The following is a 26,935-nucleotide window of genomic DNA, read 5'->3' on the forward strand; positions in this document are numbered from 1 at the left end:
ATTACTCTAGGGGACAGATGGAAAAAGATATTGCTGTAATTTATGTCAAAGAGTGTTCTGCCTAGGTTTTCCCCTAAAAGTTTTATTGTATCTAGTCTTACATTTAGGTCTTTAATCCATTTTGAGTTTATTTTTGTGTATGGTGTTAAAGAATGCATTAATTTCAATCTTTTACATGTAGCTGTCCAGTTTTCCCAGCACCACTTATTGAAGAGACTATCTTTTCTCCATTGTATATTCTTGCCTCCTTTGTCTTAGATTAATTGAGCATAGGTATGTCGAGTTTATTTCTGGCCTTTCTATCCCATTCCATTGACATTCAAAGGTGCAGTTTAGAACAGTGGTGCTTATTTGAAAGAAGAGCTTCTGTTTGGACTTCATCAACTATCCTGCATTAGTAACGAACGTAGATGTTGCCTTTTCTTACAGTTTTTTTTTTCCTCCTAGCGATGGCAAATCCTGAGGTTGTTATAAGTAGCTGCAGCTCTCATGAAGAGGAAAATTGCTGCACTTTTAACCAGGATACATCTCCCTCTGAAGAGCTTCTATTAGAAGACCAGATGAGGCGAAAACTCAAATTTTTTTTCATGAATCCTTGTGAGAAGTTCTGGGCTCGAGGTAGAAAACCGTGGAAACTTGCCATTCAAATTCTAAAAATTGCAATGGTGACTGTCCAGGTAAGCATCTCAGATCATGCGTTTAGTGAAGTCTTCTTTTACTAACAAAGAGGACTGTGAACAGTTTTTTTAAAAAATAACTTTTAATTGTATGCATAATAAAAAACAATAAATAAGGAGATATACAATCAAACACTCTCCAATATTTGTGAAAGAAGATTTGGGGTGTTTTTTTTTTTAACTCTTTTTCCTTCTCATCTTTCATTAAGTTATAATTTTACCCACATAATGTGATTAGTTTTCAAGAAAAGAAAATTTTAATATTTGGCTTCCAATCAAGAATTTTAGCTGAAGGTTTCTGAATCAACTGTGGAAACTAGCTATTGCCCAACCAAAGGATTCTTTTTTTCCCTAGTTAGTTTCCTGAGAATTTCTCTCTCTTCAGAAACTTCAGGATTTTTGTTAAAACCAGTATTTGGATTCTCACATCCCTGTGATCATGGGAGTCCTGAAATGGAAGAATGTGGAGTTGATTAAAAGGAGTAGCATAGGTAGTGAAATATGAGACTTCATTTTAGGAGATGTTGAATCTCAATTCCTTGGCTTCTCTTAACATTTTGGGGGAAATTATATTTTGTGATTCTTTATATATACTTATGATTTACTCTTGCAAAGCAGATTTTAATAGGAAAAATAGATGTGATAGGTTTATTTTTATTAATACTTTCTCTTAATCTGGTGAAAAATGCAAAAGTAAATGAAAAAGTGGTATTCAAGGAGAATTTTTTTTTAACTCTGAAATCACTGATCTTAGCTGATAATTGAGAACAAGTGCTTAAGATTGTTAGAAGCTAAGGCTATTTCTACAATCATATGAAGTTGGCGAAATTCTTGCCTAAGTTTCTGATGCTAGATGTTGTGTAAAGGAAACTGACATTTGAGTGATTATTTTGTTCCAGGACATTATTTCATTTAATTTCAACAGTACTTCTATTGGATAAATACTGGAATCCTTCAGTTTACAGAATAAGGAACTGAGATTTATAGAGTTTTTTAAAAGCCACATGACTAGTGCTGACCAGTACTGCCACCGGCAGAATCAAGACTTCAGAGGCACGCTCTCTCTCACGCTCTCTCTCTCTCTCTCTGCTATATCAACATAAAAATGGATATTCACCTCTCAGTATATTTGGCAATTGAAATTGAAATTCTTAACTTCCAGGTGATAATGCAGTGTATCACAATAGTCAAAATATTTACCTGTGTTGTTTCTGATAAGTTGGAGGGAAAGCCTGTATCAGTTGAACATGAATATTTTCTACTTAGAATGATAGGTACCGCTTGTGTGTTTTTCCTGTGTTTAGAGCTAAACATTTTATACCATCACATTCAATTCTTAAAACAAATCAGACATAGGTAGTAGTATCACCGTTACACAGATGAGAACACTGAGGCTTAGTGAAGTAAAATAACCTGTCATAGTCAGGAAACTAGAAGAGTTAGAAGAGTAGAACTGAGATTCAAACTCAGATTCTCTTCCCTCTAAGACTTACCTTCTTAATTACTCTTAAATCTTTTAGGGAACTCATCTAACTTTCCTGTGTTTCCTAGGGTGGTCAAGAGGAAAATTGACTAACAGTTTAAGATGTTAAGCCTGTTAGTAATAAGCATATAAGAGGCATTTAGGTAAGTTTTTTCAAAGTAACTGAGGGTTTTTCTTAATTGTGATGTTTCCTTAATCTACATTGGAGCAATCAAGCAAATATTACGTGAAGACTTTGTAACTGAGCAAATGAGGGTGACTTGATGACAGATTTCCTCTTTTCAGAGAAAAGGTGGTGGTGTTTCTGTTAAGTTGGAGATTTTGTGTCTGCAGCAGCAAAAGAAAGATATCTGCGATGATAGGCACCCATAACAAGTTTCCCTTTTCCCACTGCCTGGCTCAGCCTCTGAATTATAGCAGTTCTCTCTCTGCCAGTGGTACTCCTGTCTGTCCCTAGGCCCTTGAGGGCAGGGACTGTATCCTCTAGCTCAGTGCTGGTTTGTGTTGGTACTCACATATTTGAATGAATTGGTAAAAATATCTTTGGGGATTCTCTGGAGGCTTTTTGATCATCATCTTCAATAGATGTAAAATCCCTGGAATATCAAGCCATTATCCCACTGAGATTTAAATAGGACACAGCTTAAAGAGGCTCTTCAGAAATGGGAGTCGAGTTAGGGAGGGAGTGATGATGCGTGGGGTACAGGGCATGCATCACAAGGGGAGGTGAGAGGGGAAAAGTTTGGTCTACTGTCTCTGTTTTTCTCTGATCAGACCCTGGTTACTTCGTGTAGCATTATAGGGTAATTAGAACTTGGATTTAGTCTGTTAGACTTGGGTTCGAATTTTGACTATACACATTGCTACTGATGTGACTTGTAAAAATTATTTAGCTTCTCTGAGTCTTTATGTACACATCTGTAAAATGGGTGTATTAGGAACTATACTGTGAGATTAATATGAAGAAAGTTCCTGGAATAGTGTATGGAACATAGGTTTTCAGTGCTGTTCCCCTTTTCCATATAAAATATACATTGCCCTATCACTCTGGGATCTAAGTCAGAGTGTATGTTCTAAACTTATAGTGTGTGTGTGTGGGTGGGTGTGGAAGAGAGAGCAAGAGAGCAAATGAGTTTCATGTAAAACTCTGGGGTCAATCCTGCATGAATATTAAGGATATGTTATGTTAATATACTTTAATTTAGAGATGAGCTGAAAAAATATTTTTATTTTTGGTCTTATTGTCACAGTTTTGGTAAGTAGACCTAGGAATATGGTTTGATTATAGGACTTAAACTTATGTTAAGATATTTCTTAGGTTGTATGTACACCTGCTTCAAGACCTTCTTGATGTCCTACTGAATTCATTTTGAACTCTTCTACTTGCTGTTCAAGCTCCTGCATCGTCTGACTCCAGTTTTTCTGCTCACTTTTTTTTCCTCACTGTTTCTCTAATTGAATTATGCTGGTGTCTTCAGTGTGCCGCCAAAGCGCTAAGTTCAGCTCGACCTTCTTAGCCTTTCCCCCATGCTTCTCAAATGTTCCCTGCCCAAGTTATGCACATACTTCAGGGTTTCTGTTATTCTTTCTTCTTTAGGGAGACCTTCCAACTTCCTTAGCCAAAGTTACCTTTCTTCTCTGAGCTAAAGAACTCCTAAATGGCTTCTCTGAACTCCTAAAGCTTTTGTTGGTGGAGACAATGTCATAAGTGAGATCATACATGAAAATAAATGTTGAAAGTATGCAAGGTCAGTTTCTTTTATTTTAAAACTAGAAACCCACCTTATCTTTAAGGACAAATTAATTCACAGCTGCCAAACGTTTAATTTCTCTTGAATATATTCAGGATTCAATTTCTATTGAGTGTATTAATTTCTATTGAATATATAGGCATTCAATCTTGAATAGATGAGTTCATCATTTTATGGAGACCTTTTATTTCATTACTTTTTCACCCTCTTACTTTTTCTTTTTTCTTTTTTAAGTTGATCTTTTTTGGGCTAAGTAACCAGATGGTGGTAGCTTTCAAGGAAGACAACACTATAGCATTCAAACACCTCTTCCTAAAAGGATATATAGACCGAATGGATGACACATATGCAGTGTATACACAAAGTGATGTATACGATCAGATCGTCTTCGCAGTGAACCAGGTAAATCAAGCACATGCACTCCTTACTTGGGAAAAAGGTTACACTGGAAAATTGTTAGCAATGTACGTAGTAGAAACTGACATTCAAGTGTATAAGGGTGGACAATTTTAAATGAACTATGTAAATGACGTGTAAAACCATTATTTTTTTTGTAATGTCGCCAACAAACTTTTACAAAACTAGAAGTTGAGAAAAGCTTTTGTTTAGTAACAGAGAGACAATAAAGACTTAATTAAAAGAGTCAGGGCTAGAGCTTGGCATGAGAACCTCAAAGATTTAAAATGATTAACCATGACCCTGGCTGTAAGTAGTCATTAAGTCTTCAGAATTTATACTTTCAGGGACCCTTAACAAATAATGAGAGTATTAACTTTGCAGAGTGTGTATAGTAACCAAGACCTGAAAGTGCCTTTAAAAAATAAGGCCTTTATGTTATATATGACAGTGATTTTATTGTAACATTAATTAACTGCCTCAAAAAGGAAGCTTGCTTTTCATAGAGGTGAGTCAAATTTCTTTTCTGGGTTTCTAATCAATTTGTTTTTGCTACAAACAGTACTTTCTCAAGTCCGAAGTCTCCTATTTAGTAGGAATTGTTGGAAGCTTTCTTGAAGTCGATATTTCCAGCCTGAGTTAGTCTGTAGACAACGTTTCAAAAATATTTCAACTCTTCTTCAAAAAATTACTATAGTGCAATTATGGCTCCTCATTATCCTGGAGACAAACTATGCACCGTGAGGGAAAATATATATTTGTGACGCTAAGGTTTTCTGATAGCATTCAGATTACAAAAATTGACCAGAAATCTATAGTAATAAAAGTAAACTGCATATGTTATTAAATAGAATTATGTCCTACAGTGTGTAAGGTAAAAAATAGTAAAATGCTAGAAGTATTCAGCTTTGAGATTCTTGTTTTAAGATTATTAAGTTTGGGACTTCCATGGTGGTCCAGTGGATAAGACTTGGTGCTCCCAATGCAGGGGACCTGGGTTTGATCCCTGGTCAGGGAACTAGATGCCACAAGCTGCAGCTAAGAGCCCACGTGCTGCAACTAAAAGAGCCTGCATGCTACAACTAAAAGATCCTGCATCCCTCAACTAACACCCAGTGCAGCTAAATAAATAAATAAATAAATGTTAAAAAAAAAAGATTATTAAGTTTATCTAAAGCTACTCTGAACCAAATTGGTAGTTGGTTTTTTGGGTAGAGACAAGAGGTAAACAATTCATTAAATTCCTCCTAAAATTTTTATCTTTATTAGTAAGCCTAAAAGTAGTCTTAAAAATATAATATTTGGCATTTGGGCCATTCTGTTTATCAGATTTCTGTGTTCTTTACAGAATTGCATGGGGATTCCTTGTGTTAGTATATAGGGAGATGATATTAATTGGGGTGGGGTTTATCTAGGGCAGGTGACTCCCCACCATCTTCTGGGCACTATCAGGCATTTTAAACTGAAGGTAAAAAGTATCTTGATCACAGTATTCATAAATAAAGTTTTTGTGAATGAGGTCAGTTATTCTGCATGATTCCAGAGAACTGAATAGGGAAAATATGGACTGATATGAAAGAAAGATCTTTGTTTGCTGTAAGGAAATATCTTGATAGTTGCAGTGATAGTCACCAAGGAGAATTAACAGATAAGGCAGTAGCTTCTCAGTCCTTAGAGCTATTTCCATGACTAAGTAGTTTTCTTGAAGAGTGGAGCCCTAAAATGTCATCTAACTGCATATTCTCTAGGGCTCATCCTGATCCAACACTGGTTATAACAGTGTCACTTTTTGTTTAGTATATATGTTTATGTATTTGAATGTCAAAGACCTGGTTATTCAATATTTTTATGCTATATCCTGACTTTCCTCAATCATGTTTGGGTCATCGACCAGGTTCCTTTTTTATCTGCCCCTTAAATTAGGGCAGTACTCAAAGATTTGTCCTTTTCCTGTGAAATTTCCTCCACTACACAGCCTCAGCCTTCACTAAGAGAGGTGACTCTGGAACATTTGCTCACACTGCTGCACGCGACAGCTCACAAGCACATCAGAACCACTACGCCCAGAACGGGTTCATACTCTCATCCCACCTGCTCCCCATTGCTTCTTTTTCTGGTCATTTGCTTAGATTTAAAGGTCTCGGGGTCGGGCTTCCCTGGTGGCAGAGTGGTTAAGAATCTGCCTGCCAATGCAGGGGACACGGGTTTGATCCCCTGGTCCAGGAAGATCCCACATGCCACGGAGCATCTAAGCCCGTGCACCACAACTGCTGAAGCCCGAGTGCCTAGAGCCTGTGCTTTAGAAGAGAAGCCATCACAATGAGAAGCCTGAGTACTAAGACAAAGAGTAGCCCCAGCTCGCCACAACTAGAGAAAGCCCGCATGCAGCAACAAGGACCCAACACAGCCAAAAATAAAAATAAAAAAAGGTCTCAGAGTCTTGGAACCCTTTACTCTAGCAGCTCAAGCATAGTCTATAAATCACTGCTTCTGGTTGGCTTACCTCCTTCCCCTTCCACCTGCCCTACTATTTCTTGGCTGTTTTCTAAAGGATTCACCTGAAATCACAGATTTGGTTGCATAATACTCCTCATTTTACATGTATAACAGTGTTCAGTGCCAAGTATTAATATATTTATTCCACGAAGGTGGAGGTACATACCAGGCACTCAGATGTTTGTGAATGAATGAATGAGTTCAAAAGAGCCATGTGTTCAGATCAGGTGATCACAGAGGGACCACAGAAAATACATCTATAATCAAGGAGCAATTGGTTTTAATCTGCTTTACTTTGGGTGCCACATCACTTGGGTAAGGATCTTTAGTGTATTTTTATAGTCTTCCAAAGGATGACCTGGGACCCATGGATCTTGGTGAAAAACTACTCCTCTCAAGGCAGAGCTGCCGAGGCAAGTGGGAACAGATGCCCACCTCCTTAGAGCCCCACAGAGGCCACTTAGGTGCCCCATCGGTCAGTCCTACAGGTCACCTGCCTTTTAGCCATGGTCCCACACCGAATTCCCCTCCCAGAGTCCTCTGCCTCAGGCTCCAGAGCTGCCCTTTACCTGGACACAGTCCTACCACTTGCCCCTGACCATTGTTGATTGAAAAAAAAAAAAAAAGCATAACCTAAAAGTTGAGAATTATGTTTTATTCAAGGACATCACCATGGACTATAGCCTGGGAGGCAGCCTCTCAGCTTTGAGGGACTGTTCCAAAGAGGGTATTCGCTGAAAAACAAACAAATAAACAAACAAAATCTCCATGTATTGGAACATCAAAAGATTACTGCTGATCACAAAAAACAAATAAGTTAGTAATTTTAGTGCCTTTCTATGTATGGGAAGATGCAAGAGTCTGGGCTCATGGCAGTTATTCCTTTGATATGCATCTTAACTTTCCAGGGCCAGTATCCTGTTTTTCTCCATCCTGAATTCCCCTCAGGGCACATCTTCAGCCACTGCAGTGGCTGAAGGCTTGATGGCAGGCAACACTTGTTGTTTATCAAAATGGCAGGCAACACTCTTTGTCCACATCATCCAGCTCCTGCAGGTGCTCAGACATCCACAAGGAGCCTTATTAAGACAGGAAGGAAGTCTGGCAGTAGCATCCCTGATAATGTTAGCATGTACCTGAAGCCCTGCACCTTGGATCCTTTGTGTTTCAAGATCTGGCAAGGTTTAAGACACAAGTTTCTATGGTAGGAGGTTCAGATCTTTAAGAAATTCCTGTGGGGACTACCTCACAAGGAGTGCAGACCTCCTGACAAGGAGTGCGGACCTCCTGACAAGGAGTGCGGACGTCCTGACAAGGAGTGGGCACTCAGAAGGGCTACGGGGCCCCACACAGGTGTGACTACTTCATGACCCTTGCTTGCTTTTCCGGCTTTACCTCCCATCACACATTCCACATTCCAGGCACACTGGTCTCCTTGGTACCTCATCACATTCAATATCTTTTACCTCGTTTTTTCATTTAATGTACTGTTTACCTTTTACTTCCCCACGCTCCAATATAAAACTACCAGTTTGTCTCAGAGTAGCTTCAGAAAGACTTAGGACACTTATTTCCTTGTATGGAAAACAAACAGCTCAAAACTGTTTGTTTGTTATTTCCTTGTATGGAAAACAAACAGCTCAGAACTGTTTGTTTTACCATCTTACTGTGCATAGATTAGCGCTAGTGAATGAAGATCCATTATCACATTATAGTAATTTTCACTTTGCCATTAATTTCACAAATATTTGAGCGTGTACTCTGTGTCTTATACTGTTACCTGAAAACTGGGTTTGCCCCTTGGTGGATGTCAAGCCAAAAGACACAACTAAGCCAAAGTTTGGGAGAAGGAAGGATTTACTACTTGCAGCAAGTAAGGAGAGTACTGGGTATCTTTCCCAAAGCAGTGTCTCCTCGAACAGCAAAATTGGGGAAGTTTTAAGGGTACATGCATATTCCTGAAGGGGCTTAGGCAGTCAACGGAGTCCAAGTTTTATTTGATTGAAGACAGGAGGGTCAGAAAAGGTCAACATCATCATCCCTTAGGTTCCAGTTGATCTGGCGGGCTAATCTTTACCATTGAAACAGAACTGGGAATCTTTACAATTGATGTATTATCTTTGCTGTTGTTACTTCTCTTGCCTGATAACAGTCGTTTGTTTCTGCATTCTTTTGTTCCCTTAACGTTATTACTTACTGAGACGTGTTCGAAGACCAGCATTAGCTCACAAAAAGGCTAAGGTCAAAAATGGTTTCTCTTATGTCAAGAAAGCCATGCCTGTTCTCTTTCTCCAGGGAACCTGCACCCCCCCCCCCGCCCCCACCCTGTCTGCTTACAATATTGTTCTAAGTGCTGGAGTTAGAGCAGTGGACTTGATAAATTTCTTGCCCTGGGGAACTTACATTCTAATGGAAGAGCTGGATTTTAAACAAGTTCAGCCAAAATCATTTCCAACAGTGATGAGTGCTATGAATAAAAAAATTAAGTGGTATAAAATATTAACAATGGCCTCAGGATGGTCAGAAAAGGCCTCTCAGGGAACGTGAAGTCTGGGGAAGAATATTTCAGGCTGAAGGAACGGCAACAGCAAAGGCCCTGCAGGCTAGAAAACTTAGTTTGTTTAAGGCAAGTGTGCAAAGGAGTAAGGAAAGGAAGGGCCAGAGATAGGGCTAGGTCTCGCAGGGCTTAACAGGCCCTGGAAAAGAGCTTTGACGTTTATGCTGACAGACAGGATGCCATGGGAGGGCTTTCAGTAGGGGCATATTGCTATAAATTTGTTTAAGCTGTATTCTTGCAAAAATAAAGATTAAAAAATATTATTTTTAGACAAAGTTTTGCTGGTTAGCCTGGAACAATTTTATCCCACTTCCTATATTATAGTAAAGGAGAACTCTGACTTTATAGGAAATAGTTCAGAGATAAATAAAGTTTGTATTCACATTAAATGTAAAAGTCAGTTCCTAAACATAGTTCTTTAAAGGAGGAAAGAACCTGAAAGGTTACGTGGCTTAAACCTTAAATTCTGCAGGTAAGAAAGCAGAGGCTCACTAAGTTTGCGACTTGCTCAAGGTCACAGGAATGAAACTTGAACCCAGAATCTAATTCAAGAGTGTGCTTTGACCTCTGCTGTGCTGGTGCACAGTAGCATGTCAGTTGCTCTGTATATTAGTGTGTAGGTCTCCACCTGGACAGAAGGTGGGGACCTGCAATTTCAAAGGCAGGGAGGGAGGGGAATCATGGCCTCCCTTCTGCCTAGCTGGGTATTCCCATTTTCTTTTTCTTTTTTCGGTTGAAGTACTTGGAGCTACGCAACATCTCAGTTGGGAATCATGCTTACGAGAACAGGGGCACAGAGCAGTCATCCATGGCAATTTGTCAGCACTTCTACAAGCAAGGAAACATCTGTCCTGGAAATGATACCTTTGACATTGATCCAGAAATTGAAACTGGTGATGTTCTTCTATAACCTAGAACTTCCATCTTTAAGTCCTTGATTTACACTTAAAATCAGCAATTTCATCTCTGAAAACATTGATTTGGCCTGTGCTATTAGGTCATAGTAAGAATTATATCAGAGTTATGTCAGGTACTTCACTATAACTCATGATTCTTGAAAGAAAAGCAAAACAAACAAACAAAAACAAAACCAAAGAGGCCAGTTTATTATTATCCTCATTTTTAAGAAGACAAAAGTGTGGCTCAGAAGGGGTAGTGATCTGCTCAAGGTGAAGCTAGGAAGAGAAGGTGCTGAAATTTGACCCAGGCTGTGCTCTTATCCACTGTATTGCACTGCCTCTTATTCACTGGCTTATTCACTGGATAAGCCAGTTAAATAGACAGATACTGTCCTTAGAAAACAGGATGCTTGCAAAGTCTTGATGTATATCAAACTCTCTCCCTTCAATGGCACTTCATTATTTAGTATCTTTGGGGGAGGTTGGAGAGGAATGAGAACCAGAACTTAAAATAGCACAGCCTATTCTTATTAGCAAAGTTCTATCTGCAGTTTGTACCTAAAATATCAGCTTCGGTCATTGAGTTAAAAAGTAAGTACTTTTAACAATAGCCACTGGGACTTCTTTTTGAGAAGAATAGTAAAGGATTATAATGCTGACTAGTGAAAACATTCTAAGATGCTGTCTTCCTTTTTTATAAAAAAGTGTTTATTGAGAAAATATTGTCAGCACATAATATTTTTAAAAAACAGATCCTTTAAACATAGAAAATTTTATCTTAGACCCTGCAGGTGCTTCAAACCAATGCTTAGGATATGAAAAGGGAGAGAGGCCTCAAAGTTTAGGCTTGAAAAGATAGAAAGGAAGATGGCATTTTATAGAAGAGTAGTGAGATAGAGTTCAGATCTTTCTCTACCCCCATCCACTCCAGAAATTATAGTCACGTGTTAAAAACAAATAAGTCACTGTAACCATGTGGTAGGGATGTTTAGCTTTAAAAATCTTAATTCACAAAAACACCAGAATCTAAATATCTAGTTTTAAATATATGATCCTTTCAAGATGCAGTTTTCTGTATTTATTTCAGGCACTATATTATGGTTTGTTCCCTTCTGTGGCAGAATGTTTCTTTGTGGAGCCAGATGAACCTTTTCACATTGGAACACTGGAAGAAAATAAACTCAACTTAACCCTGGACTTTCACAGGTGAGGGACCAGACGAGAGTGTAACTCTTGTTTGTGTGTGTACGTTTTCACCACACTAAAGTCTCCTGTTTTCCAGACTCATAACAGTGGAGCTGCAGTTTAAATTGAAGGCCATTAATCTACAGACTATTCGTCATCATGAGCTCCCGGACTGTTATGACTTTACTCTCACTGTGAGTGTGGGCTGGGCTGAATTTGATTCCTGTCTGGAGAAAAATAGTTTTATCTAGTCACATGTTTATTTACTTGTATTAAGGGGTGATCAGATATATAGGATGTTCCCATCCCGCTTGGATGTGCACAGGGGAAGCATTGGTTTGGCTAGCTCTATTTTGTTCTGCAATAGTCCCTTCTTATCTGTGTTTTTGCTTTCTGCAGTAAGTTACCCAAGGTCAACTTTGGTCTGAAAATATTAAGTGAAAAATTCCAGAAATAAATCATTCATAAGTTTGAAATTGCATGTCTTTCTGAATAGCATAATGAAAACTTTCTGACCCTCCCCAGATATGAGTCATCCTTTGGTCCAGTGTACCCCACCCGTCAGTCACTTAGTAGCTGCTTCAGTGATCAGATCAGTTGTCCCGGTATCACAGACAGTGCTTGTGTTCAAGTAATCCTTATTTTACTCAATAATGGCCCCAAAGGGCAAGAGTAGTGATGCAGGTAATTCTGATGTGCCAAGGGATACCTTCAAGTGAAAAAGGGAAAGCTCTCAACTTAATAAGGAAAGAAAAGAATTGTATGCTGAGGTTGCTGAATCTACAGGAAGAGGAAATCTTCGTGCAGTCGTCCCCCTCTTATCCACAAGGGATATATTCCAAGACCCTCCGTGGATACCTTAAACTGCAAATAATACCAACCACCCCCACCCCCTCCGCCCCAGGGAGCACAAGACGCCTCTCATGTGAGTTCATCACTTCATGGGGATCAGGGTCAGTAACACAGTGCTGTATCGGCATGTGCAGGACAGCATTTGATAACAGCTTGCCTTCGTATTACCTTCTATCACTTCAGCAGTAGTTTGTATCAAAAGTTATGTCCATGATACTCAACTAATTGGCTGTGAGAAATCCAGTTTTCAGAGATTGAGGTTAACAGTATTTTCAGGATATAGTATAATGCAATACTTATGCATATTAGTTAGTAAGAAAAAGTACTAATTCTATAAGACTATTTTTATTTGGGCTACAAATTTTGATCCTGATATTAACCAGCAAGTTATGAATTTTCAAAATTACTTGATTTTTAAAAAATGGAGCTATTATCCACAGTCTTCTCTCCTCTTTCTCTGTCTCTATCTCTGTCTGTCTGCCTCTTTCTATCGCTCATGGAGAAATGATACTTTTCAGAAGCCCTATAATCCTTCAAGGCTTTGGTCAACTGACACCTCCTTCATGGACGCCTTTGTGATTCCTCAGTTAGAAATACATTCTGTGCTCTGAACTCCCAGATTTTGTTTTTGTTTTTGTGTTTTGTATGTCTTACCACCTTCTCCTTTGTTTTAGGATTTTCTAGGTGTTTATCATCAACTCTACTAGATTGAAAGCTCCCTGAAGGCAGGAACCATTTATCTTTTCATCCCTCAGAGAACATAGTAGGTGACTCAAATATTTGTTGACTGAGTAAACAAAACACTAGATCCTTTCTCATGACTCACTACAACAGTAAAAGCAATCTGGCCTTTAGCCACATGCAGATGTCATATTTTTGCCATTCTTGTAGAATTATCCCGAGTTATATCTGTGCATTGTGGATTTAGCAGTGCATCTCACAGAAGTGTGATGGAACTTATTATCCTATCAGGTAGTTTGATAATAAAAGCCATTAGTGCAACTTCATTGCCTTAAGTAAACATGAACTGGGGCTGCATATGCCTGATATAAAATGCAAGGACTTTGGAGTCAGAGAAGCCTAGATTTTAATGTCAGCTCACCAGTAAGTAGCTATGTAACTTTAGGCAAATTACTTAATTGATTTGAGCCTCATTTTCTCATTTGTAAAACAGAATTAATGCCCACCTACCTGACAAAATTTTTGTCGAGATAGAAAGTAACATATATGAAGGACCTACCAAAGTGTCTGTATCACAGATATTTGATTCATTCAACAGCTATTTATGAAGCCTATCCTGTGTGTGCCCCGTTGGATTTGTAATGTAACAGTTGTGCTTTCACATTCATTCGTAGTAGTTTGATAAATTCTTGCATCCTGTATTTTGAAGCTCTTTATTAGCTGTATAAACATCTAGGATTCTTGTGTTCACTTGAACTGACTCTTCTATCGTTATGAAATGGCACTCTTTAACCCTGGTCGTATTCTTTGCTCTAAAATTTACTTTGCTGTTAGTATAGCCATTCTAGCTTTCTTTTGATTAGTGTTAGCATGGCATATCTTCTTCCACCCTTTTAAACTTATTTTTTTCTTATATTTAAAGTGGGTTTCTTCTTATAGTTGAGTCTTGCTTTTTTATCCAACCTAATAATCTCTACCTTTTAATTAAGGTGCTTATATCATTTAAATTGCATGTGATTATTAATATGATTTCCCTCTTTTTTGCCTTCTTCTGCATTAATTGAGTATTTTTTAGGATTCCATTCTATCTAATATGTTATCTTATTAACTGTAACTCTTTGCTTTATTATTTTAGGGTTTATAGTATACATATTTAACTTATTACAGCCTACCTTCAAGTGACAGTATACAACTACATGCGTAGCATAAAAACTTAACAATATATTTCCATTTCCCCCATCTTGGCATCTCCGTTATTGTTGTCATACAATTTACTTCCAGATATAAACTGGAACAATACATTGTTATTATTTTCACTTTAAATAGTCAGTTATCTTTTAAAGCAACAAAAAGTCTTTATATTTGCCCATGTAGTCACCATTTCCAGGGCTTCATTCCTTGGTGTAGCTCTAGGTTTCCATCTGGTATAGTTTTCCTTCTGCATGAAGGGCTTTCTTTAACATTTCTTATAATGCAGATCTGCTGGTAATAAGTTCTTTCATCTTCTGTATGTCCAAAAAAGTATTTCACCTTAATTTTTTAAAAAGTATTTCACTAGGTATAGAATTCTAGGTTGACTGTTTTTTCCCCAGTACATTAAAAATGTTGCTCTTTTAGTTTGTATTGTTTCTGATGAGAAATCTGCTGTCCTCTTTATCTTTGTTTTTCTCTGTGGGATGTATTCCCCCCCTCTGGCTGCTTTAAAATTTTTCTCTTTCTCTCTGATTTTAACAATTTGATTCTGATATACCTTGATGTAGTTTTCTTCATGTTTCTTGTATTTGGGGTTCATTGAGTATCTTGGATCTATGAGTTTATAGTTTATTTGACATTTACACAGTGTTATTTCTTCAAATATTTCTTTTCAGAGATTCCAGTAATATGTATATTTGGGCACTTGAAGTTGTCCCACAGTAATCTTTCTTTTGTTTTATTTTTCAGTCTTTTTTCCCTGTTTCATTTTGAATAGTTTTATTGCAGTATCTTCAAATTCAATCAACCTTTTTTTTCTGTACTATCTAATCTCTTGTTAATTATACCCAGTATTTTTTCTTCTTCATTTAAAGAATTCTGCTTCTCTTAAACCTTACTTAGATGTGATTGACTTTAAACCAAATTTTATTGAATGTGGATAATGAGCACCTACTCTTTGTAAGACCCTGATGCTCTTTGTGTGAGAAAAGCATGGTTTTTCCTTGGCAAGGATTTCTGACCTATTCAAATAATACTGAGCATCTTCCTTGTGTGAGGCTGTGGACTGGTTCCCTCAGCAGCTATGGAGATGGGCAGACACTAGCAGTGTCCTTGGTTGTTTGTCAAGGGAAGAAACTTGCAGTCCAACATGAGGAGAAACAGAGTAACTAGACTTATTAAGTTTATTTGAAATCTTATATCTGAAGTGGTATGTTATTACCCCACATGAAGGTTTTTAATAAAACTCATTTAAATGACAGACTTTAAAAGGTCTTTTTCTTTAGGAGTTGAGAGAAGAGGCACCAAAAACAAAAACAAACCTGCCAAACCAGACTAATTTCCTTAGCTTGCCTTCCTGGTCTCTGCAAGGGGAAAGTGGAAGGAGCTAGAAGGGGAAGATAGAGCAAGAATTATGAAAGGTGTTCTGGCATGGCTTTGTCCCTTTTGGTGCCTGGTGTCTCAAAATGGTTATCATTGAAGCCAGACATGCTGTTAGTTCCCTGTGACCACACCCTTTGCAATACATATGGTTCTAGAGTGATGAAGAAATCTGGTCCTAGAAGGAAAATAGAAAAAGGCCTACCTGAAATGTTTCAAGACAGAAATAATGAGCGTCTGTGTTAGTAAGAATTATAACATTAAAAATCTGTCCCTAGCTGAGGCCCTGCTGAAAGGTGGAAGAAAACATACTTGTACTCTCACTCATTTTAAGAGGGCATCTAGAGGCGCTTAGAATGGGAAGGAGAGGGAAGTTCTTTTGTTTTGTAAGTGGTTCAGGGTTTGAATACTGTCCTAGAAACATAGGATTTTAGAGACTAAACATTCTCTCTGGAAGCTCTAGTTCAGCTCACGCAGAAATAAGGGGAACATCCCAAGGTTGAACTTAGCAACAGATCAGAGCTGAGAGTCTGGGTCTCTTGCAACTTTGGAAGAATTGTTTCCTGATTAATGCATAGAGGCATCTTGACTTTAAAAACTGTAGGTAGGTTTTTGTTTTTATAAATTTATTTATTTATTTATTTGTTTGTTTATTTATTTATTTATTTTATTGGCTGTGTTGGGTCTTCGTTGCTGCGAACAGGCATATCTCTAGTATGGCAAGCGGGGGCTACTCTTCATTGTGGTGCGCAGGCTCCTCATTGTGGTGGCTTCTCTTGTTGCAGAGCACAGGCTCTAGGCACATGGGCTTCAGTAGTTGCAGCACATGGGCTCAATAGTTGTGGCTCATGGGCTCTAGAGCGCAGGTTCAATAGTTGTGGCGCACAGGCTTAGTTGCTCCGTGGCATGTGGGATCTTCCTGGAGCAGGGCTTGAACCAGTGTTCCCTGCATTGGCAGGCAGATTCTTAACAACTGTGCCACCTAGGAAGTCCCTAAAAACTGTACGTAGTTTTTGACCCTTTTCCTGTTCTTCACAGATAACATTTGACAACAAAGCCCACAGTGGAAGAATTAAGATAAGTTTAGATAATGACATCTCCATGAAAGAATGTAAAGACTGGCATATATCTGGATCAAGTAAGTGATGAATTTTACTAGTTTTCAAGATGGTTATTAAATAATATTAAATGGTTATTAAATTACTGGTCCCAAGGATATGTGGAATAGCAAATGAAAGAATCAGACCACACCCAAGTCCCTAATTCTCTGCAAGTAGATCAATTCATTGTAGTTAGTTATCTGAAGTAATTCATAAGTTATTAGTAATTAAAATGGCTTTTCCTGCCTTCTGTATGAGCCTTCACTGGCCCACTCCTTACCAAAAAGAAAAAAATGCTTCTAATCCCCCCAGCAAAAAAAAATCACCTATACTCAAACTAATATTTATTGAGTGCTTATTTCATAATAAGTACTTCCACCTACATTTTCCTCACTTCAATATTTTAAAATACCTTTGAGGCAGGTAGCATCCCTATTTGTATAGATGAAGAAACTAAGGCTCTGGAAGTGAATTTTGCTGTGCATGTTCATACAGCCAAGGAGAAGTCAGGCGGGATTTGACCCTGCAGCATCCCACGCATTAAAATTATCTTCCATCTAGGCAAAAAAGTAGACAAAATAAGGAAAGTGTACATGCCTAGAAATATAGACACAAATTCAGGTATAAACTGAGTATCACTGAGAATTTTGGAGTTGAACTGAATTAAACTGACTGGAAAGAATTGATCTCATTTCCTCGTCCCTTGTATGTAACAGTGTGTTGTGCTAGACTTTAATGATTAGGTCAGGGGAGTCTCGGATTCTAGTCAGCAAAAGCATCATTCCACGTACTTGCTCAGATGTAGTTTCTCCAGCTTCACACAAGACAGTCAATAGGTCTGGTGTGGGACCCAGGAATGTGCAGGGAGTCCTTATTCAGACCATACTAGGGTTTCCTACTAATGGATTCATGAAGTTCAGAAGTAGTAATGAGATAGTGTGAGTAAATAAAGTAAAATTTCTTCATTCTAATATTATTTTCACTAATAGATAACTTCAAATATATGAAGATCTTAAATCACAAACTTTTATTTCAATCACAAAATTGTTTATTTAAAACACAAACCTGTTTTGTCCTCTGTAAACCTTGTAATACATTTCCACAAACTTGAAAGTAGGGAAAATGAGGGCATAGCAAAGTGCCTGGCACATAGGCTTTCTCTCAAATGTTTGTTTCTTGGATTTTAAGTTTTTCTGAAGTAGGTTTAGTTATTCGTGTAACAGATGCTTCTTGACAAAATTATGGGATGCTTCATTACAGAATAGTCTTGAGTTCTTTCTATCAGCGTAGAGCAGTCCAACTTGTTAAGTAAGAGAGAAGCTCTGTAAGAGAGCATGTGTTGGCCAGCCCTCTGCCCACACCTCTCTTCACCTGGCTGAGCTCATGCTGGGAGGACTGATTCTCAGAATCTCTGTGTGGGTGGCTCTGCCTTGTCACTCAGATCTCAGCTGAAACCTGCTGCCTCTGTGGTGAGGCCTTCCTTCACTGTGTGGTACAAGTGAAGCTTTCTTCTCCCCATAGCTCCCTCAGCAACGGTGCTCAAACTTCAGTGTTACCCAGAGAGCTAAGGAAAATGCAGTTTCTGATTCACTGGGTCTAGGGTAAGGCAGGAGAATGTTCCCAGCAAGTTCCCAAGGGATGCTGAAAGCTACTAACAGAGTGACGGATGCTGAGACAGACTGCAAAGGTTTGAATCCTGACTGCCACTTACTGGCCGTGGAACCTTGGGCAAGTTCTGTGACCTCTCTCTGTGCTTCAGTTTTCTCTCCTGCACAGTGGGGATAATCACACCTACCTTGTGGGTATTGTTGTGAGGTGCAAATGAGTTAAAAACCTATAGAATTCTTAGAACTATGCCTGGCAGGAAATGCACTCAATACACGTTAGCTCTTTGGATTTACTCTCTTCGTATCACTTACTCCTATCAGAGAGTAATTCGTTTGTTTACTTGTTTACTTTTTTCTCTTGTCCCACTGGAGTAGAATAGAATTTCCACAAGGTCAGGGGCTTTGTCTGTCTTGTTCATCCATTATACATGTAGAAACACACCTGATGCTTACTAAGTATTTTATACCTAAATAAGTATATTTAAATAGGATATGCAGGGACCCTAACTGTATTAAGAATAAAAGGCTACAAGCTGATAATTAAAGCTCTTTGATGGATGGTTGTGATGATTTTTAAAAGAAGGACTTTTAGCCTTCTTTAAATTCTTATGGAATAATCTGTATCAGAGCTTTTTCTCTTTGTTGTCTTTGTGGAAGGAATGCTTGAATTATTTAAATTATCCTAAACATGAATGTAAAGGATCCATATAAAACTTGAAAATGCTTCTGAAGGATGCAAAAAGAAGACTTGAATCAATGAAAAGGCACACTATATTTTTGGACAAGAGATTAAACATGATGAATATGTCAATTTTCCCTAAATGAATCTATAAATTCAACACGATCCCCCCAAAAAACTACCAGTAGGATTTTTATTGGAATTTGACAGTTTGGTCCCCAAAAATATATGGAAAAAATGACAAGCAAGACTAGCCAGCAGAAATTCTAGGAAAGAGTAATGAGAGGTATTTTGTTAGGCATTAAAACACACAACAATGTCAGAAGGGTAAGATGTGGTACTTGAATATAGCCATTTGGTACATGATAAAGATGGTATTTCAAATTGTTTGCTCTCTTTATTGGCAAAAATGGAAGAATGTGGAGAAAATGTGGAGATATGTGTAGGTATGTAAACTGGCATGATCTTTTTGGAGAACAGTTTCTGAGATCATTTTTTTAGAAAGATGCATTTAACCCAACAATTCCATCTTTGGATGTTCATCCACTTAAAGAATCAGTTGCACCTGTGCACAAAGAGGACCTGGAGAATGGTTTGCAGCAGGGAAAATGAGGTTACCATCTGAGCGTCCTTTCAAATAAAGTATTGCACATCGATACTGAAGTATGCAATGCAGCAATTAAAATAAATGAGGCTAAAAATGAAGAGAAAAAGGAAAGTATATGTCACCATATTAATGTTCCACTGCATAAGCAGGTAATCCTCTTTCCTTCCAGTTCAGAAGAACACTCATTACATGATGATCTTTGATGCCTTCGTTATTCTGATATGCTTGGCTTCCTTAATCCTGTGTGTTCGGTCTGTGGTGAGAGGAGTTCAGCTTCAGCAGGTAGGGGTCGCTGCTTTCTAGGAATGCAATGGACGTTTTGATTGACAGAGAAATTCACCGTGCCTCCCCTCTTTTCCGAAAGGAATTTGCCGATTTTTTCCTCCTCCATTATAAGAAGGAAGTTTCTGTTTCTGATCGAATGGAATTCGTCAACGGATGGTACATTATGATTATTATTAGTGACATACTGACAATCACTGGATCAATTCTGAAAATGGAAATCCAAGCTAAGGTAAAATTTTTTCCTATTTATGCCATTGTTAGTATCAGATTTGCATCAACAGTCATTTATTTTTCCAGAATGTAAGAATTCACAGAGTAAATGATTTCTTTCAAACGTATTGAGTAAACCTGAAATAACAGCAATTTGTAAAAATCTAGTCCGGAAATCTTTTAGGCTGAGTTTTTCAAAGTGTGAACACAGTCCTCTGCATCAGGATCATTTGGGCACCTGGTAAAATACCCCATGTTAGACCTACTGAATGTGAACTCTGGGGATGCGGCCTGTGAATTCTTACACACACCAAAAGTCATATACACACCAAAGTAACTAAGGTAAAAGGTGTTTTTTGTTCTTGCAAGAAATGCCAGAATATTCAGCAGAAGGAGTTGGGCTGGGGGCAGGTGGAGGGGAGTGAGGCCAAACTACTGTCATGTGAGTCCTTCTAGTTGTTTCCTTTGTCCATTCAAACTGAGAATATTCCCATTTTCTTACTTTTCCCATTGATGTACTACAAGGTTTTCTGTTTAAGTTAGGATTCATCCAGCCTAGATATCAACCCTCCCCAAAGCAAAAATCAAATTAAAAAACCTAATACTGTTCAAACTAATCTGTTCAGATCTATATTTTTCTAGCCTTGGCTACAACTAAGTATGAATATGACTCATGTGAGGAGCCTGTTACAGTTCATGTTGCCAGGCAGAGACCCCAAATGTGATGGCTCAGATAAGAGAGGAGCTTATTTCTCCCTCATGTAATAGTCAGGGTGGGTTTTCCAGGCTGGCAAGTCACTCAGCTCCACGTAGTCATTCAGGGATCCAAGTTTCTCCCATCTTTTTCTCTGCCGACCATGAAGGGCTCACCCAGACTGCATGATTGATGCTGGGTTGGCTCACAAACAGGTTGCAGCCCAAGGAAGGGAAAACCTGGTATTGTGATAGGTCTCTCACAGTCTTATAGCCTTGGCTCAGGATGGCAGCCTTCATTTAGAATTTAGTCACATCTCACTACAGGGGAGCTGGGGGAGACAGCCCAGGCATGCACCTCAGAAAGAGAGAGTGGGTTTAGGAGGCCATGGAGCAGCTGTCACCATATTCCAGTGTAGTATATATCATTGGAATGGATGTTTAACTTTAGGGGAAAAAAAGAGGAGGAGGGGGCGATTTGTAGCAAATCTTTATTTTTACCAACTTCACCTACCATTAACTTCACTGAGCCCTTAATGGTGCCCAATAATCTTTCGCATTTTTCTAGGCCGTTCATTCATTCCTTGTCTTCTAGCTGATCATCTCACGTTTCCTCTCTCTTGAAACTTCTAATACTCCTGCCTCATCCTCACTTTCAGCTGATGACCTCACTCTCTATTTTACAAAATAATAGAAGCAAAATAGGAATTCCACAAATTCCCACTTCATTTATCTACCTACGAGCATCAGTGCCCGTGCATGCTGCTTTTTCTCTGTTACTGTGGATGTATTATTTAGGTTACTATCTGAGACCAACTCCTCCACCTGCCTATCAGATGTCATCCCTGCTTGCTTACTCCAGGGCATGGCTTCAGCTATTCTTCCTCCTTTCCTCATGCATCTTCAATTTCCCGTTCTCTACCATGTCATTTCCACCAGCATGTTTTCTTTTTCTCCTTTCTAAAAAGACAAAATCTCAACCTATTTTCCCTCCAGCTACTTCCCCATTTCTCTGCTCCTCTTTACATAGCAAAAGACCTCAAAAGAGTATTTAATCCTGTTTCTGACTTTGCTGTTCCCATCCTCTCTTGTATTTGTTCCAGTCAGGCTGCCCTGCCACTCCACGGAAAGTGTGTTTTCCAATGACCTCTCATGTTGCTATGTCCAATAATCAATTATTTATCCTCATTTTGACTTAGCAGCAGCTTTTAACACAGCAAGCACTCCCTCTTTGTTGATGAACTTTTTCACTGGCTGTCACTTACCTGATTTTCCTCCTAAATCATGGCTGGTCTTCTGACTTCCCTTTGCTGGTTCCCTCTCATCTCACCAACTTATTAAAGTGACAGTACTTCAAGGCATCGTGCTTGGACACCTTCTCTTTTCTGCCACTGTTTTGGTGATCTCATCCAGTCCCAGTGCCTTAAATAGTATCTATTTTCCAATGATTTTCAAATCTATATCTCCAGCTTGGAATTATTCCCTAAACTCCAATCTCAAATATCCATCTGTCTATTCCACATCTTCACTTGGATGTCTACCTGGCCTCACAAATTTAACATGCCTAAAACAGAACTCCTGAAATCTCCACCTCCACAGTCCAAACCCACTTCTCCATGGCCTTTCTAACTTCAGTTAACGGCAGCCCTTTTCAGTTGCTCAAGACAAAAGTCATAGATAGATTCATCCTTGACTCCTCTCTTTCACTAATCCTCTCTCCTCCATATCTCCTCCAAGAGGAAATCCTATTTGTCTACCTAAAAAAATCACCTCATCCCCTCCACCATTCCCAGCCTGCTCCAAGACACCATCAGCTCTCATCTGTATTATTGCAGCAACCATCTCACTCTTCTAACAATCGGCTCTCAACCGTAGAGCCAACATTGGATCATATCTCTCCTGTTCAGAGCTCTCAATCTCCCCAGTCTATTCAGAGTAAAAGGCAAAGTTGTTAAATTATACCCTTGGAGCCCTAAACTACCTGCTGCCTGGCCTCTGTGACTCCACACTCTCCACCATCGCTCCCTCCGGCCAGACTCACGATCTTGTCAGGTGCCTTCCTGCATTGGGGCCTCTGCACTTGCTGGTCCCTGTGCCTGGAAAGCTCTTCCCCTCGATTTTTGCTTGGCTTGCTCCCCGACTCCCTTCATGTCTTTGCTCAAACACCACCTTTTCAGGGATCAGTCCATCCTATTTGAAATGTAACACACAACCATCCCTTATCCCCTCCCCTGAATTTTCTCTTCAGCACTTACCATTAGCTAATATACCAAGGGTTTTGCTAATTTATTTCTATCATCTTTCTCCCCACACTAGAATATAAGCTTCATGAGGACAGGGAATTTTGTCTGTTCGCTGCTTTGTCCTTAGCACCTAGAACAGTGCCGACTCATTGCTACTCAATAAATAATTTTTGCCCAAATGAATTTCTGCTACATAACTGATTATTTTTTCCACTTTGTTTTAGAGTCTAACAAGTTATGATGTCTGTAGCATACTTCTTGGGACCTCTACCATGCTGGTGTGGCTTGGAGTCATCCGATACCTCAGTTTCTTTCAGAAATACAATGTAAGGAATTCCACGGATCTCCAAGCTGCTGGTATTTATCGCTGAAAATTCATGCGCTGCTTTGTCTAAAGGACAAAGGGATTTTAATGACCTCTTTTACTTTCCCAGCTCCTCATTCTCACCCTTCAGGCAGCGCTGCCCAGTGTCATCAGGTTCTGCTGCTGTGCGGCTGTGATTTATTTAGGCTACTGCTTCTGTGGGTGGATTGTGCTGGGGCCTTACCATGATAAGGTACTGGTAAACATTTTTTTTCCTATTGCTATTGAGCTTTCAGAGTAGTGCCAATGGCTGGTTATCCTTTTAAAATAAATTCCTTTTACTTTGTGACTCAGCCTTAAAATGTCGTAGGTAATGGATCTATTGACATGTTTATACACTGGTAAGGTGTGACCACCTTGAGAGGATGATTGATCTACTTGGCTGCCTCAACTCCTTTTGGGGAATATTTCAGATAATGAAGTCTTTCTTACCGTCAGCAAAGTCAAGTTTGCCAGTTTGATTCATCAATATACATTAGAGTGGGCTATTTAGGTACGTCTTACTGAAATTTGACTTTATTTTAAAAAGTAGTATAAGGAGAAACTTGTAGAAATATTTGAATATTTTGTTTGTCAGAGTTATAATCTTGACTATAGTGCCATCATCTTAAATGGAATGAACTTTAAAATCAGAAGCATGAGCACACATGGTTGGGACCTGGATTCCTCTGTAGAAGAATTTCAAGAATCTCTTTCTGTAAAGGTAAAAGGGAGGATAAGGCTTGACTCAGAAGAGCACTGGGGGTGCAGACCAGCTCTCCTGTCTTCCGTTTAGGCTGCTCCTATTAAGAGGAGCATCTGAAGGAGCTACTTGCTCCAAGAAAAACAGTAGGCTTGTGCATGTTATGTATATCACGAAACGAATGCCTGATACCTGCAGGAGTGACTCTGTATTCCTGGGCGTCTCCAATGTGTATGTGTCATTAACCTTTTGTTTGATTTTCTCCTGTTTAAAAAAGAATGCTTTTAGTTACTCCAGGTTATTTGTGTGAAAGGGTAACTTGGGATATCGAGTCCCACTATTTTTAATATGGTGTCATGATCAAAGTCTCCATTGGGAAGGAACATGAAACAAAGTGAACTTTTCTTTTTTGTTTTTCCAGTTCCGTTCTCTGAACATGGTCTCTGAGTGCCTTTTCTCGCTGATAAATGGAGATGATATGTTTGCCACATTTGCAAAAATGCAGCAAAAGAGTTACTTGGTCTGGCTCTTTAGCAGGATTTACCTCTACTCATTCATCAGCCTCTTTATATACATGATTTTAAGTCTTTTCATTGCACTGATCACTGATATGTATGAAACAATTAAGGTAGGTTCATCAAGAACAATGAGGAGTGGCATTTTCCTAGAACTTGCAGAGTGGCAATAAAATATAGTACCTGAGGGGCAGTGAATTGATGGAATGGTAATTTTTCAGGATACAGAGAAGGATTTCAACTTTAGATACTGAAAGCAGAAATGGAGGAGAAATAGAATTTCCATAATGTTGAAAGTTTTGTCTCTGAGTAATTGTGCTTTTTCAAACAGGCTTTCAAATCTTTTGTTAGAATTATAAGGATCAGTAGATACTGAGTGAGACAGACAGTCAAAATTTTGTGGAGAGCTTTTAAAATCCAATTTTCATAAAGAAAAATTGGCCTCTTCATTTGGAATGAGGCCCTGCGTTGGACCACTCCCGAGGCCTGGTCTCCAGAACAGTCAAGGGGTTGATATGTCCAGTATGAGCCATGTGTGTCATACAGTCAAGAACGTGATTTGAAAAGCTGTTATCATTCATATTGTCACTCACATTGACTATTTTAAAAATCAGTTTGAGCCCTTTGAAATATGGAAAGACGGACTAAATATCAATACGTATTTAAATTTCTAATAACCTTATACTGTCAGATATACTATTGGCATAAACAGTTTCACTTGGGGACTTTCTTTCTGAGCATGAGGGGGTAATGAAACATGATGCCATGCGACTGGATAAGGAGAAAGGTGATCAGGGGTTGCTAGATTATGACTTGATAATTGCAAATACCTGGCTCATGAAGCCAGGGCTATGACTTCATTCTTAACCGAATCAGATGTCAGGAACCCTCTGTCCTCAATACTTGCTTGGCAGACTTGCTTAGAGTCACCAAGGAAACTGGGAAAGAATGTAGTTGTACCTGTCCAAATCCCTTCCCATGGTGCTCTAAAAATTCACTGCCTTCAACTCTGCATACAGAGAGCTATATATATATTATTCGAGGGTGACGTCTAAGGTCTCAAAGAGTAACATGAGTTGACAACTTTTGATGACACAAGCCTAAGACTTATAGTTTAGATATTAACCTTTCCCCATGGCCTCAGAGCACTTGTCAAATGGGTGAGTCTTTTCTGATCCTTTCTGGTCGGAGCCCATTCTAGAGATCTTAGACCCCCAAACTGATGTAAATATTAGGCCTTTAAATAAATCTGTCTGTCTGGAAGAGAGACTCTGAAAGGGTGTGCAGGCTGGATTTTACCTGGAAGGAGCTCTCAGATTCAGATTCAACATGCCCATTTTGGGTTGAATCAGACCCACAAAAGATAGCCCAGGAGGGCAGTGCAAAATCCTAGACCCACTTTTCCTTAGGCAAACCTAAGAGTGGCTCTGGAGGCTACATCTTCATGAAAATACTTGGAAGTGAGTAAACTATCCCTTTAGAAAAATCCCCACCCCCACCCCTGTAGCCAAATGATCCACCTTGAATTTGAAACAAAGCTGTTTTCAGGGGACTTATCAATGAAAACTTTTTTTTTTTTTATTATTCTGTATAGCATTACCAACAAGATGGCTTCCCTGAGACTGAACTTCGTGTATTTATATCAGAGTGCAAAGATCTGCCCAATTCTGGAAAGTACAGATTAGATGAAGACCCTCCAGTATCTACATTCTGCTGTTGTAAAAAGTAGCTATTAGGCTCATCTGTGTCCTGGAAGGAACTATAATGTGTAGCTGAGTTGGGAGACAAAATGGATAATTTAAGATCAGGGGTAGTATGTTTGAAGATTTTGAGGAAATTGATGGCTATAATTCATCAAGAACTGTGTCTATATTTTTAAAGCAATATTTAATGTCTTTGCAGCTCTATGCTGGGTTTATTTTTTTTTTTAAAACCTAACTTTGATGAGAGAAACTATTGGATTCTTGTCCTGTTTATTTTGCCATAGCTTTAGAATGTGTTTCCCATATCCTTCTTTACTTTTGCTTCCAGTTATTCTGACTGTGCTGTGTCATCAGTGCCTGATCTGACCTCAGACAGCTCACTAACCCTGGCCTGGACTTTTCTCAGGGGTTGTCTGTGAGAGAGAGGATGATTGCTGTATATCCAGTAATCATCGCATTTTAAAATCTCTTGAAGGAAAGAATAAGAATAAGAATAAGAAATAAGAAAGAAAAAACTATCACCAGCTGACAGTCTCATATTTGGCTCCGAAGGACAACTGTTATTTGATACTGCTTTTAGTTCTGGAGAAGATCAGGTTTTTTAGTATAAGTTTTCTCTTTCCCTTTAGTGTTAAAGGACAAAGTTGAAAGAGTCTTCTATACATCTATGAAAATTAAAGTGTATACCAAGTGCATATT

The 26,935-nt window shown here is 38.8% G+C and overlaps 1 protein-coding gene across 2 annotated transcripts; it reads left to right on the plus strand.

Moving 5' to 3' along the window:
* The first annotated feature begins 449 nt into the window (after positions 1 to 449).
* MCOLN3 (mucolipin TRP cation channel 3) lies at positions 450 to 26,509 on the plus strand. 2 transcript variants are annotated; one of them, XM_057747086.1, is made up of 12 exons: positions 450 to 677; positions 4,146 to 4,313; positions 10,100 to 10,253; positions 11,381 to 11,465; positions 11,542 to 11,638; positions 16,587 to 16,686; positions 19,711 to 19,823; positions 19,906 to 20,055; positions 23,197 to 23,298; positions 23,407 to 23,529; positions 24,440 to 24,646; positions 26,128 to 26,509. In XM_057747086.1, exons 1-12 carry the CDS (start codon positions 450 to 452, stop codon positions 26,260 to 26,262), a joined length of 1,662 nt encoding a protein of 553 aa, XP_057603069.1. In that variant the 3' UTR covers positions 26,263 to 26,509. The 2 variants fall into 2 exon arrangements, with proteins under 2 accessions (XP_057603069.1, XP_057603075.1); XM_057747092.1 differs by lacking the exon at positions 4,146 to 4,313 and having other exon boundaries at positions 26,128 to 26,368.
* The last annotated feature ends 426 nt before the right edge of the window (positions 26,510 to 26,935 follow it).

This window comes from Hippopotamus amphibius, chromosome 1 (assembly GCF_030028045.1).
Source record: "Hippopotamus amphibius kiboko isolate mHipAmp2 chromosome 1, mHipAmp2.hap2, whole genome shotgun sequence".
NCBI lineage: Eukaryota > Metazoa > Chordata > Mammalia > Artiodactyla > Hippopotamidae > Hippopotamus > Hippopotamus amphibius.

Excerpts from the sequence above, each read along its gene's own strand:
- MCOLN3 (XM_057747086.1), top strand. The coding sequence starts at position 450 with ATGGCAAATCCTGAGGTTGTTATAAGTAGCTGCAGCTCTCATGAAGAG. Across the intron at positions 678-4,145 it reads TTGCAATGGTGACTGTCCAG|TTGATCTTTTTTGGGCTAAG; the intron begins GTAAGCATCTCA and ends TTCTTTTTTAAG. Across the intron at positions 16,687-19,710 it reads CTGGCATATATCTGGATCAA|TTCAGAAGAACACTCATTAC; the intron begins GTAAGTGATGAA and ends CTTTCCTTCCAG.